The 19,185-nt window shown below is 40.3% G+C and overlaps 1 protein-coding gene across 1 annotated transcript; it reads right to left on the bottom strand.

Moving 5' to 3' along the window:
• Window positions 1-7,940: 7,940 nt before the first annotated feature.
• ODAPH (odontogenesis associated phosphoprotein) lies at window positions 7,941-15,470 on the bottom strand (the record flags this gene model as incomplete). The annotated part of the gene is made up of 2 exons (XM_081304781.1): window positions 7,941-8,296; window positions 15,404-15,470. 2 exons carry the CDS (start codon window positions 15,468-15,470, stop codon window positions 7,941-7,943), a joined length of 423 nt encoding a protein of 140 aa, XP_081160907.1.
• Between the last annotated feature and the right edge of the window lie 3,715 nt (window positions 15,471-19,185).

Here is a 19,185-nt window from a genome sequence, read left to right as displayed (position 1 = left end):
TCTGATTCATTTCTCAAATTGCACCTGAGAACACAAATTTCCATCACTGAGTGAACTTTGTCTGCAGAGTTCCTTTAATCAAGGCATTGAACATAGTTCTGTGTTGAAAGTTTGAGGATAAATTTTTCAACTAGTGTTTATATTATGACAACAAAAGAAACAGTAAAATACTTATAAACTGAATCACATCATTTGCTTAAAAGTTAACATTAAGGTAAATTTGGAAACTTCAGTTAAAAATAATTATTTGAGCTAGATAATTCAGTTTATGATTATAAAATGTATCTATAGTGCTAGGAGCCACAAGCATATATACGATGTATGGCACCTTTGGTTGTAAAGTGACGCCAGCTAGCCACTGAGATGATTATGTTAAAATTTACATTCATATGCAAACTGGACTCCCGCTGTTCACCTTGGCCTGCTACCGGACTCAAGTTACGGGACTTTACGGGACTGCTGGAGAGTTCCCATTGGTTGGGGAAGGATAGTAGGAGGGAATTCCGGAGGAGGTCGGAGGAGACGGGGGTTCCGGTCGGCGCGCGGTTCCGGTCGGACACCCTCGTGGGAGGACCGGTTTTTGACTTGCTGGCGCTGAGAGTGTTAGCGGCTTTTTCAAAATAAAGTTTTGTTCCTGCTTGATTGGCTCGTGATTCTGTGCCCAGCCAAGACTGCGGCATTTGGCGGCCCGTGCGGGGAACGCCTGAAGCTTAGAGGTGAGTAAATTGCTCGCCCCTGAGGGAAGGCGACAGGATGGATGACCTTCTCAGAAAACAATGTGTTCTTGTTTTGATTTATTTTGTTTTTATTTCGAGCTCCCTAGCCCTAGAATTTTCTCAGGCGAACTGGAAAAAATGGTTGGCTCAAGGTTTGAAGTTATTCAGCCCTGAGAAAGAGAAAATTGATACAACCATTGTCTGCTCCGTCTTTGTTTCATTCTGCTTCGGCTTTGTTTTATCCTACCTTATTGGGTTAGGTTATAGTAGATTAGAATCCAATAAAAAACAAACCGAAAAACTGTTAAGTAAATTGTTAGAGGTCCAGACTATGGTAGAAAAAACGCTAGGTCAAGCAAAAGAGAAGGTCTCTCAAGCTAGTCAGACAGAGGAGAATTTAAAGAAAGCAAGCTTAGAGGACAAGCAGCCATCAGGTGGAGAATTACAACAGGAGGTTGCTACCAACTCCGTTCTATCACCAGAGGGCGTAACTCAGCCAACAGCTCCATCTACCGCTGAGCGGCCCTCAACTACCGTAGTTGATGGACGGAATTCTGAGGCAGGACCCCAAAGATTAGCATGCCCTGTACTTGAGCAGGCAGGAGGGCAACGAATTCACCGTGCTTTAGATTTCAAAACAATAAAGCAATTAAAGGAGGCTGTAACGACCTATGGGCCGCAAGCTCCCTTCACAATAAGCATGGTTGAATCTGTTACCAACTTGGACATGACACCAGCAGATTGGGCTAACATGTGTCGATCTGTGCTAAACGGAGGACAATATTTGTTATGGAAGGTTGCCAATGAGGAATTTTGCATGGAGACAGCTAGGCGAAATGCAGAAGCTGGGTACCCTCAAAGAAATATGGACATGCTTTTGGGGAAGGGACCTTATGAGGGTCAAAGACAACAAATTGAATATGACCCTGGTGTGTACGCACAAATTGCTGTAGATGCAGTTAGGGCATGGAAAACTTTACAGGGGCATGGAGACTTACAAGGTCAATTATCTAAGGTAATACAAGGAACTAATGAACCTTATGCTGAATTTGTAGATAGACTTATTCAGTCAGCCTCTAGGATATTTGGAAATACAGAACAGGTAATGCCATTTATAAAACAACTGGCTTATGACCAAGCAAATCGTTGCTGCAGAGAGGTCATTAGACCATGGAGACATGAGGATTTAAACACATATATTAAATTATGTAGAGACATTAATGAACAGGGGCAAGTCTTAGCAGCAGTACAACAGGCTTTAGATGCCAGGCCAAGAACATGCTATAATTGTAATCAAACAGGACATTTTAAAAGGAGTTGCCCCATAAGAGGAGGGTTTAACAAAGCTGGATATCAAAGGAATAGAATACCAGGTATTTGCCCACGATGCCGTAGAGGGAGACATTGGGCTAATGAATGCCGTTCTCAAACCACCATAGAGGGTATTCCGTTATCAAAAAACGAACAAGGACCAAGTGTTTACCCACGATATCGTGGAGAAAGGTATCAAGCTCCATTGCCAAAAAACGGACTAGAGGGCCCAATGCCCCGGGGCCCCAAACCACAAATATATGGGGCAATGGAGGAACCCAACAGCCCCATCAAGGTAGTGCCCAGGACGCATTATCCATTAAATCCCTCATCAGACAAACTAGAGGGAGCGCAGGGCTGGACATCTGCGCCTCTGCCAGAGCAGTACTAACCCCAGAGATGGGAATTCAAATCATTCCCACAGGAGTAAAAGGACCTCTTCCCCAGGGAACAGTAGGCTTATTATTGGGACGCAGTTCTTCTACACTAAAAGGACTTATGATAAGTCCTGGGGTAATTGATCCCGATTATGAAGGTGAAATAAAAATTATAGCTAGTTCTCCAAGAGGTATATCAGTAATTTCACCAGGAGATAGAATAGCACAGTTATTAATAATACCCAGCCTGCATGATAAATTTTCCAGTTGTAATGTAGAAAGAGGTTCCAAGGGATTAGGCTCCACAGGTGTAGATTGGGCTATGCTGTCTTTGAATTTAGATTCTCGCCCAATGCTAAAATTAAATATTCAAGGACATGACTTTAATGGGCTGCTGGACACAGGAGCTGACCTTAGTGTCATCTCTCGTCAAGAATGGCCAAAATATTGGCCATTACAACAAGCCACTCAAACGCTTCGAGGCCTAGGAGTGGCAACAAATCCCCATAGAAGTGCTATGGTATTAGATTGGAGGGATCCTGAAGGATGTGAAGGAACTATACAGCCCTATGTATTGGATCATCTTCCTGTAAATTTATGGGGACGAGATGTCCTAGATCAATTAGGATTGACATTAACAAATAACATCAATCCTAACGCGCCCACTACTAGGGCTAAACAAGGCTTTAGGAAAGAAAAAAGATTAAGAGAACAAGAACAAGGTATGACAGCACCTATTCAAATAGATCAAGAAATAAATAGACATGAATTGGGTTTTCAGAAAGGGCCACTGAGACAATCAAAATTACTTGGAAATCAGAAAGACCAGTGTGGGTTCCTCAGTGGCCCTTGACTAAAGAAAAGATACAAGTAGCCCATGACTTGGTCAGACAACAGTTAGCGGAAGGACATATACAACCTTCCGTATCCCCCTATAATACTCCCATTTTTGTCATTAAAAAGAAATCTGGTAAATGGAGATTATTACAAGATTTAAGAGCCATTAATAATGAGATGGTTATTATGGGACCTGCTCAATCAGGGATTCCTCAATTGTCTGCTTTACCAAAAACCTGGCATGTTTTAGTTATAGATATTAAAGATTGTTTCTTTTCAATTCCAATTCATCCCGAGGATAGTCCACATTTTGCATTTACTATCCCTGCACTGAATCATGAAGGTCCTGATCAGAGATATGAATGGAAAGTACTCCCTCAAGGGATGGCTAACAGCCCAACTATGTGTCAAATTTATGTTAATAAAGCAATCCAGCCACTTAGAAACCAAAATCCTGAACTACAAATATTTCACTATATGGATGATGTGTTATTGGCACATAAAGATAAAAACACATTACTAGAATGTTATGCCACACTTACAAATTTATTGAAAAATTATAATCTAGAGATAGCAATAGATAAAGTACAATTAAATCTTCCAATTAATTATTTAGGAGTTCTATTATCCTCAACCATGGTCCGTCCACCAAAAATTCAAATACGAGTAGATCAACTCAAATCACTTAATGACTTTCAAAAGTTATTGGGAGACATAAATTGGATAAGGCCTTATCTAGGCATACCAACAGGAGAGTTAGGACCTTTATTTGATATTCTAAAAGGTCCATCAGATCCAAATTCACCCCGCATGTTAACGCCTGAAGCAAGAAAAGTATTAAAAATCATTGAAACATATATGGAAAATATGCATTTGGATAGAATTGATATAAGTTTGCCTTTATTATTTATTGTACTACCAACAAAAAATATTCCTACAGGAGTATTTTGGCAAGAAGGTCCATTATTGTGGATACATTTATCTTATTCCCCTAACACTATTCTTACTAGATATCCTGAGGCTGTAGGACAATTAATACTCAAAGGAATAAAAGCAGCTAAGGGAGTGTTTGGGATTTCTCCCAATAAAATTATTACTCCATATACTATGGATCAAATTGATGAGTTAGCTAATGAGTTAAATACTTGGGCAATAATCCTGTGTAAAACTAGTGTTTCATTTGATAATCACTTACCATCTAATCCTTTGTTGTCTTTTTGGTCTAAGCATCCTGTAGTTTTTCCAAAAATGACAAGAAAAACCCCTATCATAAATGCTCCAAATATATTCACTGATGGGTCAAACAATGGTACAGCAGCAGTAGTTACTCCTGATCAAACTTTTACATTTTTAGTACCCAAACAATCAGCTCAAAAGGTAGAGCTTAATGCAGTATTACAAGCTTTTATGATGTTTAAAGATTCTGTATTTAATTTATTTTCTGATAGTCAGTATGTAGTTAATGCTATTAATTCCCTTGAAGATGCTGGTAGGATTTCCCCTTCCTCTACTGTTTTCTCTTTGTTTTCCGCTATACAAAGTCTAATCTGGGACCGAAAAGATCCATTCTTCATAGGTCATATCAGGGCACATACAGGATTGCCTGGAGCCCTTAGTATGGGCAATGAACTAGCAGATAAATCTACACATGACATACATATTTTCTCCACAATAGAAGAAGCTATAAATTTTCATAAAAGGTTCCATGTCAATGCTAATACTTTACAAAAGCGTTTTAAAATAACTAAAGAACAGGCCAGACATATAATAAAACAATGTCAAAATTGTGTGACATTTTTACCACAAGTTAATCTTGGAGTCAATCCTAGAGGACTAATACCTAACCATATTTGGCAGATGGACGTCACACACTTGCCAGAATTTGGAAAATTAAAATATTTACATGTTACAGTTGATACCTCTTCCGGATTTTTGATGGGCTCCCTTCATGCCGGAGAAAAAACTAAAGATGTTATAGCTCATTGCTTACAAAATTTTGCCACTGTGGGCGTTCCAAAACAGTTAAAAACGGACAACGGTCCTGGTTATACTTCCTCCTCTTTTAAACAATTTTGCTCATCATTTGGTATTACTCACATAACAGGAATTCCATACAATCCACAAGGACAAGGCATAGTTGAAAGAGCTCATCAAACTATTAAAATGTACTTATTAAAACAAAAGGAGGGAATTGGAAAGGGGTATATATCCCCCAAAGATAAACTTAAAATAACCCTTTTTACTCTAAACTTTTTAAATTTAGATTCATCGGGACTTAGTGCTGCGGAAAGACATTTGTACCCCAAAAATGTACATAAGCCTAAGGTACTTTGGAAAGATATTCTAACAGGACAATGGAAAGGCCCGGATCCAGTGATAGTCTGGAATCGGGGCGCTGTCTGTGTTTTCCCACAGGATGAACAGCAACCAATTTGGATTCCAGAGAGATTAACTAAAACAATTTCTACAGAAAAAGAAGATGATTTGACTCAAATCCATAACAGCTGACATCCAGAGCTCCAGCTTGGCTATTCTTACATCTGCGACAGTGATTAACCAAGGTTTTTTTTTTCAGTATCTATTTTATTATTGCATTTTTCCACATCATAAAGTTCTATTTTATTTTTGAGCTCATACAAACCTAGGTTAATGTTTTTCTGATCAGTTTTATTTTTTGACTGTGTTTTATTTTTTATTTATTTATTTATTTATTTATTTATTTATTTTTTTTTTTTTTGACTGTGGAGTTTTTAAACATTGCAATGGAGATTTCACCTAAGTATAGTTACAAGGCCTTTATTTACTATTGTCTTATGTGTTGTATGTTGTGTGCACACTTCTGTTTTGTGTTGTATGTCTGTATGTGTGTATGTCCATATTTCTTATATGAGGAGCGCTCATGAAAAAATGGATCCGAATTTTTTCTTTATTCACGTGATTTATATGGTTTAATTTAAATTAGGTGAACAGCTGTTTATGATTGTTGTTAAAGATGGTTAACAGATCTGTTTGTTTACTTTCACCATTCCTTTTCATTATATTTAATAACTCTGTTCAGGATAATGTCTCTTTAGCATCATTGCCAGAATTTCCATCTCCATCCCAATTCCGGTGAAGACTGAGATAAAACCAAACTACAGCTTCTATGATAGCTATCACAGTAAACTGTATAAACTGATGCATCAATGAATATAACTCAACAAGTAATGCTCAATCAAGGACTTGATTTACTTTGGGAGGAAATGGACATATTGATAGACTCCTCCAATTTGAACTGCTTGCAGAACTTGCCTGGACTATATATCAGTTGTATACATTGTAAAATATCATCTGGTGCACCGAATTGTGGTACTGCTGGCATATCTTTGCTGATGGTGTCACCAGTGATGCAATTTCCTTGCCAGCTCACCCCATGTTTATTGTGGTAATACTGGCATATCTTTGCTGATGGTGTCACCAGTGACGCAATTTTTCCAAGGAGCCATCAATTGGCTTGGTGTCGTGGCATTTCTGTATCCTCCTCCCTTCTACTAGTGATGGTCTAAAATTTGGGGGCCAACAGAGGTGAGGCAAAGAACCTCACCCCCCCACTGGCACCAAGGCAAAATTTGGGGGCCAACAGAGGTGAGGCAAGAACCTCACCCCCCCACTGGTGCATAGGCCTATCCACAAGCATGGCTGTATGCTGGACCGGTAGTCAGCGACGGGTTGCTCTGATTACAGTGGATTCAACCTAAGACAGGAAGCTGACGCCTAAAGGTCAGTTCTCCCATGACGGGTAAGAACCATATGTTAAATTGGACAACCTACCAGGCACGGTCCCTAGCCACATTGCTTGTTGCTTAATTAAACAGAAGGGGGCAGATGCTAGGAGCCACAAGCATATATACGATGTATGGCACCTTTGGTTGTAAAGTGACGCCAGCTAGCCACTGAGATGATTATGTTAAAATTTACATTCATATGCAAACTGGACTCCCGCTGTTCACCTTGGCCTGCTACCGGACTCAAGTTACGGGACTTTACGGGACTGCTGGAGAGTTCCCATTGGTTGGGGAAGGATAGTAGGAGGGAATTCCGGAGGAGGTCGGAGGAGACGGGGGTTCCGGTCGGCGCGCGGTTCCGGTCGGACACCCTCGTGGGAGGACCGGTTTTTGACTTGCTGGCGCTGAGAGTGTTAGCGGCTTTTTCAAAATAAAGTTTTGTTCCTGCTTGATTGGCTCGTGATTCTGTGCCCAGCCAAGACTGCGGCACTATAGTCTGATTCCCCTGACCTTTTTTTTGCTTTAATCTTAAATAATTTATTTTAAAGTTCACTTTGTTGCACCTTGCAAACTTCACCTAATGAACATAAAAAAGAGGATCTTAATGTCTTCATTTGGTTCATAATTATTTCTTTTTAAATACTCTTCACTCTAATTTAGAAGAGGAGGCTAATTCAGTTGGAATCTTGGTATGAATAGGAATTATTGGAACAGCCCATTTGAAGATTTTGTTTTCATTAATTTCCTGTAGGTTAATAATGATGTAGTTACTGTCCTATTTTGCAAACAAAAATAACCCAAATCCAATATCTTCATTGATGACAATTTCTAGTCAATATTATTTAGGTTACTTCATCTTCTAATCCAATAATTTTAGTTTGGAAAGAGATAGCAAAAATATTTTCATGTTTTTGGAGACATCGGCTCTTTTTGCTTCAGTATATTTTGGCTTCTCTTTTCTCTCTGCTTTCTTCAGATGAACTTTCACTCTGGAGATTTCTTCCAAGGAAATATCTACGAGAATTAAGACGACCATGTGGCCAGGGAAATGGCTGGAAGTGGAAACGGTGGTTGCATCTTGGAGGGATAAAATGTCTGTTTTGAAACCCAGGATAGATTCTAGGCCTTCTTTGTGTAATACGACTGAAGGGATATTTGGGTGTCCTCGTAATGGGCTGGACCCTTGTTGTTGGATTCCTCGTGGTGGGTGGAGGGGTGAGTGTAAAGATCTGGCAGTCTGTAGGGTTTATATGTTGTAAGCCTCCTGGTGGGGTGACAACCTCTTCTTGTCCTGTAGGGAGGAAAATAGGAGTCAGAAAAAGGCCTGGTAACAGAAGCAGAAGCAAGATAGATTGTTGAATGTGGGTGCAGGGGAGAAAGATAGAACAAGAAATAGAGATGTCTTGGAGCATGATGGAAACAAGGTCAATAAAATGAAATGTGGGTACACCTTATAATCCAGCATTTCCACTCTATGGAGTTGACCCAAGTTTTTATTTGCAAAAGTTTGCAAAAACAAACAGACAAAAAACTAGTTCAAGGATGTTCATAGCAAACTTTTTCATTATAGCCTAAACTTGGAAACAATCCAGGTGTCCATCAATAGAAAGGTTAAATAAACTGTGTATATTCATACAATGAAAAGTACTCATTGTGGAAAAGGAAAATCTACTAATGCGCACAGTAATATGGATGAATCTCATGGATATTATGTTAAGCAAAAGAAGTTGGACACAAAAGAGGATACATATTGCAAAAGAATACAGCAAGTGAAACTGTGGTAAAAGAGTCAAATAATATTGAGCTCAGGGTTAGGGTAGGAATTGTTTAGTGGAAAGAGTAACCAGCAAACTCTCAAAATGTTCTGTATCTCAATCTGGGTGGTTTTCTAAATGGAGCTATCTACGTCTCACACATATACACACATACGTATAAATGTGTAAGTATACACATACACACATATAAATCTCTATACACGATGTATGTTTGCACACATACACATATATGTATGTATATATAAAATATAATAAGCTGTAACTTTAAGATTTGTGGAATTTATTATGTGTAAATTATAACAAAGAAAATTCATGAGGAAAAATTTTTTTAATGTTAAGAATATAAAAATAACATTAAAATTTCTTTTTCCCTGCTCAGTCAGTAAAGTCATTCCTTAGGAAGGGAGGGGCATCTATAAGCAGAAGAAAGAGTGCTGAGGACCAGGACACAATTCATTTTTAAGAAGAAATGTGGTTAGGTTCCAGCTTCAAGGTCTTCCCTTGACTAAATCACCCATCCAAGTTGGCAGTGAAAAGGAAGTTTTCCTGTAATGAATTGTTTCTTCACTCCAGCAGAGGCTCACCCACACAGGCCTGGGAAGGAATGCCAGGCATGGGTGATGGAAACATGAACCACCACAGGAAGCTGAGAGTGCAGATGCATTTAAGAACTAGATTCCTTGGTTTCTGGGCTGTAGTGGATATGCTTACATAGTTCCTTCCAAATACTGTCTTATCTACAACCTCTGGAATGGTCCATCTTTCACACCTTCTGACTACGGCTGATTGGATTGTGGATAGACCCTAAACTAATTTATTGGCTAGTCAATGATGAATTGGATCCTCCCTGGAGAATTAATTATAGCAAAAAAAGACATAGTGAAAGCTGTTACTGGAAGGCAGGGGCTGGAGTGTCAGGCTTTGGCCATATGAATGATGAGAAGGATAGATGCCAGGATGGATACAGAAGCAGTGAACTGGGGAAGGCTTGGGAGAGAGAGAGAGAGAGAGAGAGAGAGAGAGAGAGAGAGAGAGAGAGAGAGAGAGAGACTGACTATATGGTAACAGTGCTTGCTGATGGGACTAGCCTTGGTTCTTGACTTTCCAGGGTTGGTCCCTCTGAGGCTCAGCTGATTATACTTAAGGTTCTTGAAGATATCCTTATAATGATCACTCCACCTCCAACTCTATTCTCTCTGTTTTATTTATTTTTTGGCACTGGGGAGTGAACCAGGATCTTGCATGTGCTCATGCTCTACTACTGAACTCTTGCTCTACTCTTTTTAAAACTAGCTTGAATGGGTATCCATTCCTTGAATAAAATGCCAACCCTTTCCCCATACCCAGTCAGGATATTGAGTTGTAATCCTGTGATGAAATTAGACTAGCAAACACACTTTGAGCTTCATAAGATGATGAAACCCCACATTACTCTTTGTGATAAGTTTTGAATCTTTGTGGCATGAAAACTTTCTACCCAGAATCTAGTCAGCAGGGGAGATGCCAGCCTCATTATTAATCCCCATTTTGACATTTTGTTATAAAATGAAGCTTAACTAGGCCTTGCACTCTGCTATTTATTAAACCACTCCAGCTGTAAAACAATCAACACACCTGCCCCTTGGGTCCATCTCATATCTTGGAACCTGAATAGGCTGTGGGATTTCCAGTAGTATCTAGTGTTCTTTCTGGGAATTCCCAAGGATTCAAAATCAAGGAACAAGCTTGCCCCAACCACCCACCCAAGAATGTGGGCAGGACCATGTAAAAATGCATTCTTCTAGCAAATTATACACAGGGTCATTATCTGCTTGGTAGCACATGTGTTCTAAAATGTGGGACCACAGGGACCGATTTGGGACCCCGTTACATCTTACAAAGTTAAGGAAGGCCACACATCTGAGTGATATTTTTCATGACTCTACCTTTGGCTGAGTTAGCTCTGTTCATTATTCTTTTCTTTATCCTTGTTCTGCACTGTTCATACTGTCTTCATAATCTTTGCTATCTCCTCAAATCTCCTTCAAAATTTTCACATTTGAAGAATTATCTGTACCTTTATCTTTTAAAAATTGTTTTGTTTACACATATTTTTTAGTTGTTGATGGACCTTTATTTTACTCGTTTATAGGCGGTGCTGAGAATTGAACCCAGTGCCTCACACATGCTAAGCTAGTGCTCTATCACTGAGCTATAATCCCAGTCATCTCTGTACCTTTCTAAATAGATTATTTAGCTTCATATTGCAGACAGAAAACTGAGGTGCTCTGCCATGAACTTTGGTTCCTATTTCTTTAAAGGAAAATTTACATGATAACTATTTAATCCTTTGGAATCTGACTCTGTATCTTCTACTCCATCAAAGCTACTTTGGAAAAAGTCATCAATAGTCCTGGGTTTCTAAAAAGTTAATTCCAGGAGCCTAAAGTACTATTTTCTGCCCTACTTTCCTGGATTTCCTGTTAGAATTCCAAGTTTGGGGGCTGGGGATGTGGCTCAAGCGGTAGCGCGCTCGCCTGGCATGCGTGCGGCCCGGGTTCGATCCTCAGCACCACATACCAACAACGATGTTGTGTCCGCCGAGAACTAAAAAATAAACATTAAAAATTCTCTCTCTCTCTCTCTCTCTCTCTCTCCCCCCCCCTCCTCTCTCACTCTCTCTTTAAAAAAAAAAAAAAAAGAATTCCAAGTTTGGTCTCATCAGGGAAGACTTCCCTACCTGGAGCTGCTGAATGTCCCTGGCAACCTACTTGCATAGCATCTGGTGAATCTACTCGCATAATCGTGTGATTACCATTCAGTGGTAATGGTAATCCTGCTCCCATGAAATATCTACATGGACATCTTGTAGATGGCAGTCTCAACCCTAGCCCCATGCCTGCAGTAGAACTGAACTGAGCGAAAGAAATCTATTTTTACAATTGGAAAAGTTACCATGTTCCTACCTCTCAAGGACAGCGTGATGATTAATAAGCATTTGATGACATTGAATGCCATCAAAGTACTGAGTGACAAAGATGAGAGTTTTCCAAGCGTAATGAGACCAGAGTAGGTCAAACATTTGATGTACATTACAAACATGTCAGGAGGCAGAGAACATAGTGTTGAAAAGCTTGGGCTCCCTGAGTTCTGTAACCGTGTGACTATAGACAGATTCCTTAACCTCTATGAGTCTTTTCCCTTATTTGTAAAAGGGAGAAAATAACACTACATATCTCATAACTTGTGAATTTATCTAAGATGTATAAAGTGTTCAGAGTATTGCCTGACACATGGTATACATTTAGTGTTAGCTATTATTATTAATAATCATGAAGATTATGAATTATTATTAATCATGAACATTATGAAAAGATTCTATTAGCATGAGCCCATCTTAGGCCCATCTGGTTATATCTCATAGATAATCTCTGCATTAAGGACAGGACAAAAGAATACAGATGTAATAAGAATAGGCCTTCACTGGGCATGGTGGCACACATCTGTAGTTCCAGTAACTCTGGCGGTGGAGGCAGGAGGATTGCAAGTTCAAGTCCAGCCTCAGCAACTTAGCAAGATCTTCATCAACTTAGTGACACCCCATTTCAAAATAAAAAGAGTTGGAGGTAAGTTCAGTGATAAGTGCTCTGGGTTCAATTCCCAGTACCAATAAATAAATAGAGAAAGGAAGGAAGGAAGGAAGGAAGGAAGGAAGGAAGGAAGGAAGGAAGGAAGGAAGGAAGGAAGGATTTCCAAGAAATAATTGTTGACTCATAGTCACTGCCAATATCCTTAGCACCTAGAATAGTTCCTGGTTTACAGGTGTACTTGATGAGTTCAATGAATTGTCGAGCAGACACTGAATTTTCCTCTGATATTTTTGTGGCACTCAGTGTTTAAATCAAGTTTCAGAACATTTTATATATTTAAAATTTGAGCATAATTTGAAAGTCAAAATATTTCTTGGAATTTGGATATCACTTTTAAATGGGTTTATTATTGTCTAGACATGAAATTCATAGCATACCAACAACCAGCACTTTTTAAAAAGGGTAATGAGGAGAAGATCTTTGTTATAATTACCTCTACTCTGTGGTTATTTGGGCAGACAATAGCTGGTTTGTAGTGAACTATACTGGTTCTTAGAGAAGTAAGCTTTGTACTTGGAGTTTAAGTATACAGTATTCCATTACAGTGCACATGGATTCTTAGAAGAATTCTCATATGCTTTCAGAGTTGAACCCAAAAGAAATATAAGTTCTGAGTTTATTTAATTTTCTCACGATAACTGCAGCTCCGTTCATTTTGTGGATTCACAAAATGACTGGCTATTGTGGTCAAATCTGTAATTTTAAATATATAGAATTTGGAGCCCCAAGGGTGTTCCACAGGCCTCTTTCAATTCTGTGCTATAAGTCAAGTCATTTCAACAGTGTTCAGGTTACCGTGAGAGATGCTGTGCACATACAGAGATGGTAAGGACGCAGCCCTGCACCAGAGAAATGCAGTGATGCTGCAGATATCTAGATCTGCACTGCAGAGTGGAAAGCTGAATGTATGTGGGTGATGTACAGATTGCTTTAAGAATTCAAAGGTATATGTGTGTGTGAGTGTGAAAGAAAGAGATTGCAATTTTTTTTAAAAAAAGTTTTTTGTGGTTGTAGATGGATAGCATGCCTTTATTTTATGTATTTTTAAAAATGTGATCCTGAGGATTGAATCCAGTACCTCACACATGCTAGGCAAGTGCTCTGCCACTGAACTATGGCCCCAGCCCCAGAGATTGCAATTTTAAAATTATGTGTCTCAAGAAAGATTTTGTGAAGGTGAAATTAGGGTGGCATTTAAATGTTGAGACTTGAAGCAGAATTTCAATAAACAGGTGTGAAATCAGGAAGAGGGAGCAGCCACAGCCACTGTCACAGAGGAGAGAGAAAAGAGGATAAGTTTGAAGAGCCACACATGACCCTGTCTGGTAGACACTGAATATGTATAAGTGAATGACAAACAGGAGCCAGTGCTGGGATAGAGGGAAGTTAGATGGGAAGGTCTGCCCAATTTAGAAACCAAACCTCACATTTCAATTGATATCTTTTATTATTTAGTTATTTATTTGTGTGTTACTGGGGATTGAACCCAGGGCTTCACACATGCTCTCTAAGCACTCTAGCAACTTAGCTACATACCCAGACCTTTTTGAATTCTATTTGGAATCAAAGTCCCACTAAATTGCTGAGGCTGGCTTTATACTTGCTGTCCTCTGCCTCAGCCTCCCGAGTCATTTGGATTACAGGCCTGGGCCACTGTGCTTGGAATTGCTGTCTTTTATATACGACTAAAAAGAAGCTCTAATGTCATTATAACTTGTTTACATATTTACAAAGCCTCCTGAAAAGTGGAGAAGGTGACAAAATTGTCTCAATGATTACATATTACCCATAAACTGGAAAGAGGGAGGTAGGGGATTGAACTCAACTCAGGGTTCCTTGACCACTGAGCCACATCCCCAGCCCTATTTTATATTTTATTTAGAGATAGGCTCTCACTGAATTGCTTAGCACCTTGCTTTTGCTGAGGCTGGCTTTGAACTTGCCATCCTCCTGTCTCAGCTAAATCTGTTTTTTAATGCGTCTTTTACATATTACTTTTAGTAAGTAATAACTGGGACTTTGCCTTGGGGATTGGGAGCAAGTGATATTTATAATATATGTCTTCTGATGGTCTGAGTTTTGCAGACATTAATAAGGGAATCTCTGGGTGTCCTACAACCAGCTCTGAGGGCTATACCCATGTCTAATTTGTCATGAGCAAGGATGCTTTTGAGGGATGAGTAGGGTTTGCCTCAGCCCCAGCAGAGTTCCCCAGACCAGGGCACAGGAGGGGGTGAAGCATCTGCTTGACTCCATTTTCTCCTTCCTGAACAGCAACTACGATGAACTGTATGTGGGGGAAAAAATGCTAAATTTAGGGCCTCCAGGATCTCTTCCTCCTTCCTTTCCCCTTTTTCTTTCTTCCCTCTCCTTCCTTACGGGTGTGTGTACACACCAATTCTAAGGCTCAGGTCACCTGGATATTTGGTAGTGGGGAAAAGGAGAGAGAATTGAAACAGTGGAGAAATTAATCTCAAATAATCCTAAAACTTGTATTCACCTCGAGAGCACCAAGACACAGATCACTAGATGTGATTAATTTAAGCAAACAGAGACTGAACACCAGCCTTGTACAAATTACTGCACAGCTAGAGATGGAGAGAAGAGGACAGCACTGCAATTCAAGGTAGAAATTGTTAGCTTCATGACAATAATGAGTGCTTGTGCAGTTTTTAGTGTGAAGAGCTTTTCACATACAGTTCACCTGGTCCTTTCAACCCCCATAGCAATGCATGTTATTAAGACAGTCAATTCACATAGAAGGAGTCTGATGCTCAGAGAGGTTATGAGTATCAAAGTCACAGAGCTAGAGCTGAGATTAGGATCCAAGTCTTCAGATGATAAAATATATCATTGTCTTTAAGCACACAGGCTGATGGAAGCAGATATAAACATTTTCAGCTTATGGGAATGTGTAATCACAGAGCCAGTTTTATCTTTTCAGATATCTTATTAATTAATAGGCCCATAGGAGAATAAAACCCAAACCCTTACCTTCTGCCACAGCTACTACCAACCAGCAGACCAGTGACCAGGAGGAGAAGCAGGGTCTGTGAGCCATGGTTTCTACCTTGAACTCTCACTGCCTCCAACCCCAATGTTGCTTTAAATGGGAGTTGGTGAGTCACCAGCAGCCTGATTGAGGTAATTTGCATTTGCATAGTGGACCACAGCTATCTGGGTCTGTGGTGTGAGGGCAACAAATCCGTAAGGACATACCAGACAGTATGTATCAACAAGAAGTGTCTTGTTATGACAGCCAAGCATCATTCATCATGCCTTGATTTTGAACAACCACATCCTTGCTATCCTTTTAATCCCTCAAATCTACTCCCACGGTGGTGCCTTCTCTTTACTGGCGGCGTGAATCAGTCTTCCTCTGCAGGAGAAGGGAGCTGTCTAGGCAATGCTCAACACTGCTTCCCACTCTGGAGCCGACTGAGGGCGGAGGGCACTGTCCTGGGGCTTCCTGACCCAGTGGGATGGGGGTGTTAAGAAGCTCCTCTTGTTTCTGACCCAGAGTTTATGATCCTTCTCTGCTTTTGTCCAGGATGCAAGGGCAGCATAGTCAGAAAACTATCTATCTTCCTTTGTCTCCATCACAGTCTCTGTTTTAAATAACATGAAAGCCTGGGAGCATAACTTAGTAAGCTGTCCTTTCAGGTTTCCCTCTAATTCACCAAAATGTCTACAACATGGACATGGTGTACCTATACCTGGTTGATTTCCTGAGAAGACTGTCAGCTGATGGGGGAATGGGAGGTGGTGCTCATGAATGATTAAGAATCTGGACCTCAGAGTTAGAAAAACTCCAATCTTGACTCCTTTTCTTACTAGTGGAGTTGCAGTGGTGAGTCCCTGAGGCCTTAGGTGCCTGATCTGTAAAGTGGGGTTTGCAATACTGTGTCAGTTTTCGTTGCTGTAACAAAATACCTGAGAATCAACTTATAAGAAGTAGAAGTTTATTTTGGTTCACAGTTTTGGAAGCTCAGGTCCATGGTTAGTTGGCTCCATTGCTTTGGGCCTGGGGTGAGGCAGGGAGTGTGTGATGGAGCAAAACTGGTCACCACAAGATATAGGGGGGAGATCCAACATGGCGGCGGGCGCGGAGAGATCAAGTCTCTGACCTCTTCAGCTGCGTGGGCATAGGGAGTCGTAAACTGTCTAAATGCTGTTTGCTCAGGATCGCTAAGCAATGCTGAGCTGACGTGGATCTGGGGCGAAGAGTCTGGGCCTCTCAGAATACCCACCGAGCCCAGATCGGCTGAATTCAAGCTCCCGTTTGCCTGCTTCTCGCAGCCAAACTGCTGTGACTCAGCACTAATGATCCCGCCGAAACAACTGGTCAGCCCTTCTGAACTTATGGAGGTAAATGCCAACCGAGCCTTCATAAGCAGTGGCCACAGGATTGAAACGGGGCTTGGGAGAGACAGTCAGGACCCACCCGTTGCATTGGTCACCTGGCAAAGGGAACGAACTGTCACCATTTGCATGGGATACCACCATGGCAGAGAACTGACGTCACCAGAACGCAGCGGAGGAGATAACTTCATTGAAACCAGCGGCGACCGGTGTGTAATCCCCTAGCCATCCCTCTCCACACAGTGGGGAAACCTTAAGGGCCCCTCCCCCGTCCCAGCTCTCCCGTGAGTGCGACAGCCAGACCGGGGGAATCAGGGGTGGCGCAGGACTTGCGGCGCGGAACTACCAGCTACCACTCTCACCAGTGCTGACAACTGAGGTCTCTTGCACCAGCTACCGGGGGCGTGGCAACCAGAGGGCAAGCAAATTTGCTGGGGGTTCTCAACCCCAAGCTCTACAAACTTAGGGTCTGAGGGAATGGCAAACAGGGAGAGTGTGCCCAGGCGTTCATGAAAACAGGGCTCCCAGGAGCAGCAGACCTGGCGTGTAGCCAGTATTGTCACCAGTGAGCGGGGCCTGGCTTGAGGAAAAGTGGGGAAGTGACTAGACACAAGAGAAGGCCCTAGGCACTCAGGATTGGAGACCCGCCCAGTCTGGGAGGAAGAGCTGCTGCACAGTGATTGGTTCCTGCCTATTGAGAGGAGAAGTTGGCCCAGTGGGCACAGCTCCACCTACTGGAAGAGAAGTTAATCAAACTCTAAGACTGCATTTATTAATTTTTTTTTTAATTTGGGTTTTTTTTCATTTTCTTTTTTTGTTGTTTTTTAAATATTTTTTAAAATATTTTTATTTTATTTTTTTAAATTTAAATTTTCATTTTTTAATTATTATTATTATTTCTTAAATTTTTTTTTTATTTTCTATTTTTTTTCGTTTCTCTTTTCATTTCTTTTTAATTTTCTTATTCCCCCTTCCTTAAATTCTACCTGTTTACTCTCATTCTCTTTAGTGACTTCTTCCCTTCCCTTCTAATACCTTTCCTCCCAAGCATCAAATAAATTTACAGGAGTAAACAGTAACTCAGCAGTCAAACAGAACAAGAAGTAACATGAGCAGCATGAAAAAGCAAGGAAGAAAAGGAGTACAAACAATGCAGGACAGCCTAAATATTCAGGAGGACCTAGAGTCATCAGAAAAATGGTCATATAAAGAACTCAAGGAACACCTTAGACAGATGGAATGGAACCTTAAAGAGACAGCAAATTCAAACAGTGAAAGAACACATTGAAAATGAATTACATAAACAGATAAAAGAAGAAGTTAAGCATCTTTATCAGGAGATAGAGATTATAAAAAAATCAAACAATAATTCTAGAAATGAAGGAAACTATAAACTAAATTAAAAACTCAAATGAGAGTATCACTAACAGAGTGGAGCAAGTAGAAGCCAGAACGTCAGATAATGAAGACAAAATATATCATCTTGAAAAGAGTCTAGCCAACTCAGAAAGGCTGGTAAAAAATCACGAGAAAAACATCCAAGAGTTATGGGATAACATAAAAAAACCAAACTTACGAGTCACCGGGATAGAGGAAGGTATAGAGATTCAAACCAAGGGAATGAGTAACCTGCTGAATGAAATAATTACAGAAAACTTTCCAGAAATAAAAAAGGAAACAGATATACAAATTGAAGATGCATACAGGACACCGAGCACACAAAATCACAGTAGATCAACGCCAAGACACATTGTTATGAAGATATCCAATATACAGAACAAAGAGAAAATATTAAAAGCTACAAGAGAAAGGAGGCAGATTACATTCAGGGGTAAACCAATAAGGTTAACAACAGATTTTTCATCACAGACGCTGAGAGCAAGAAGATCCTGGAACAACGTATTTCAAACACTGAAAGACAAAGGATGCCAACCAAGAATTCTGTATCCAGCATGATAAACAAAAGCTAAAAGAATTTGCAGCCAGAAAACCAGCATTGCAAAGAGTCTTGAGCAAAACACTACACGAGGAAGAAATGAAAAACAATAACCAAAACCATCAGTGGGAAGTGCCTCGGAAAAGACAGAGGGCGGGGGGAAGCTAATCATGGAGAAACAAACTAAATTAAAAAAAAAGATAAATAATCAAACATGGGTGGAAGTACAAACCATATATCAATAGTAACTCTAAACATTAATGGCTTAAACTCTCCAATAAAGCGACATAGGCTGGTAACATGGATTAAAAAAACAAATCCAACAATATGCTGCCTCCAGGAGACACATCTGATTGGAAAAGACATACATAGGCTGAAGGTGAAAGGTTGGGAAAAAATATACCACGCACACAGTCCTCGTAAGCAAGCAGGGGTGGGAAATTCATCGCCTGGAGGTCATTCCTCAAAAAAAGGAAAA

This window comes from Spermophilus citellus, assembly GCF_964194105.1.
Source record: "Spermophilus citellus genome assembly, chromosome: 8".
Lineage (NCBI taxonomy): Eukaryota > Metazoa > Chordata > Mammalia > Rodentia > Sciuridae > Spermophilus > Spermophilus citellus.
Note: the sequence above shows the minus strand (reverse complement) of the source record. Positions and strands in the feature narration are given on the sequence as shown.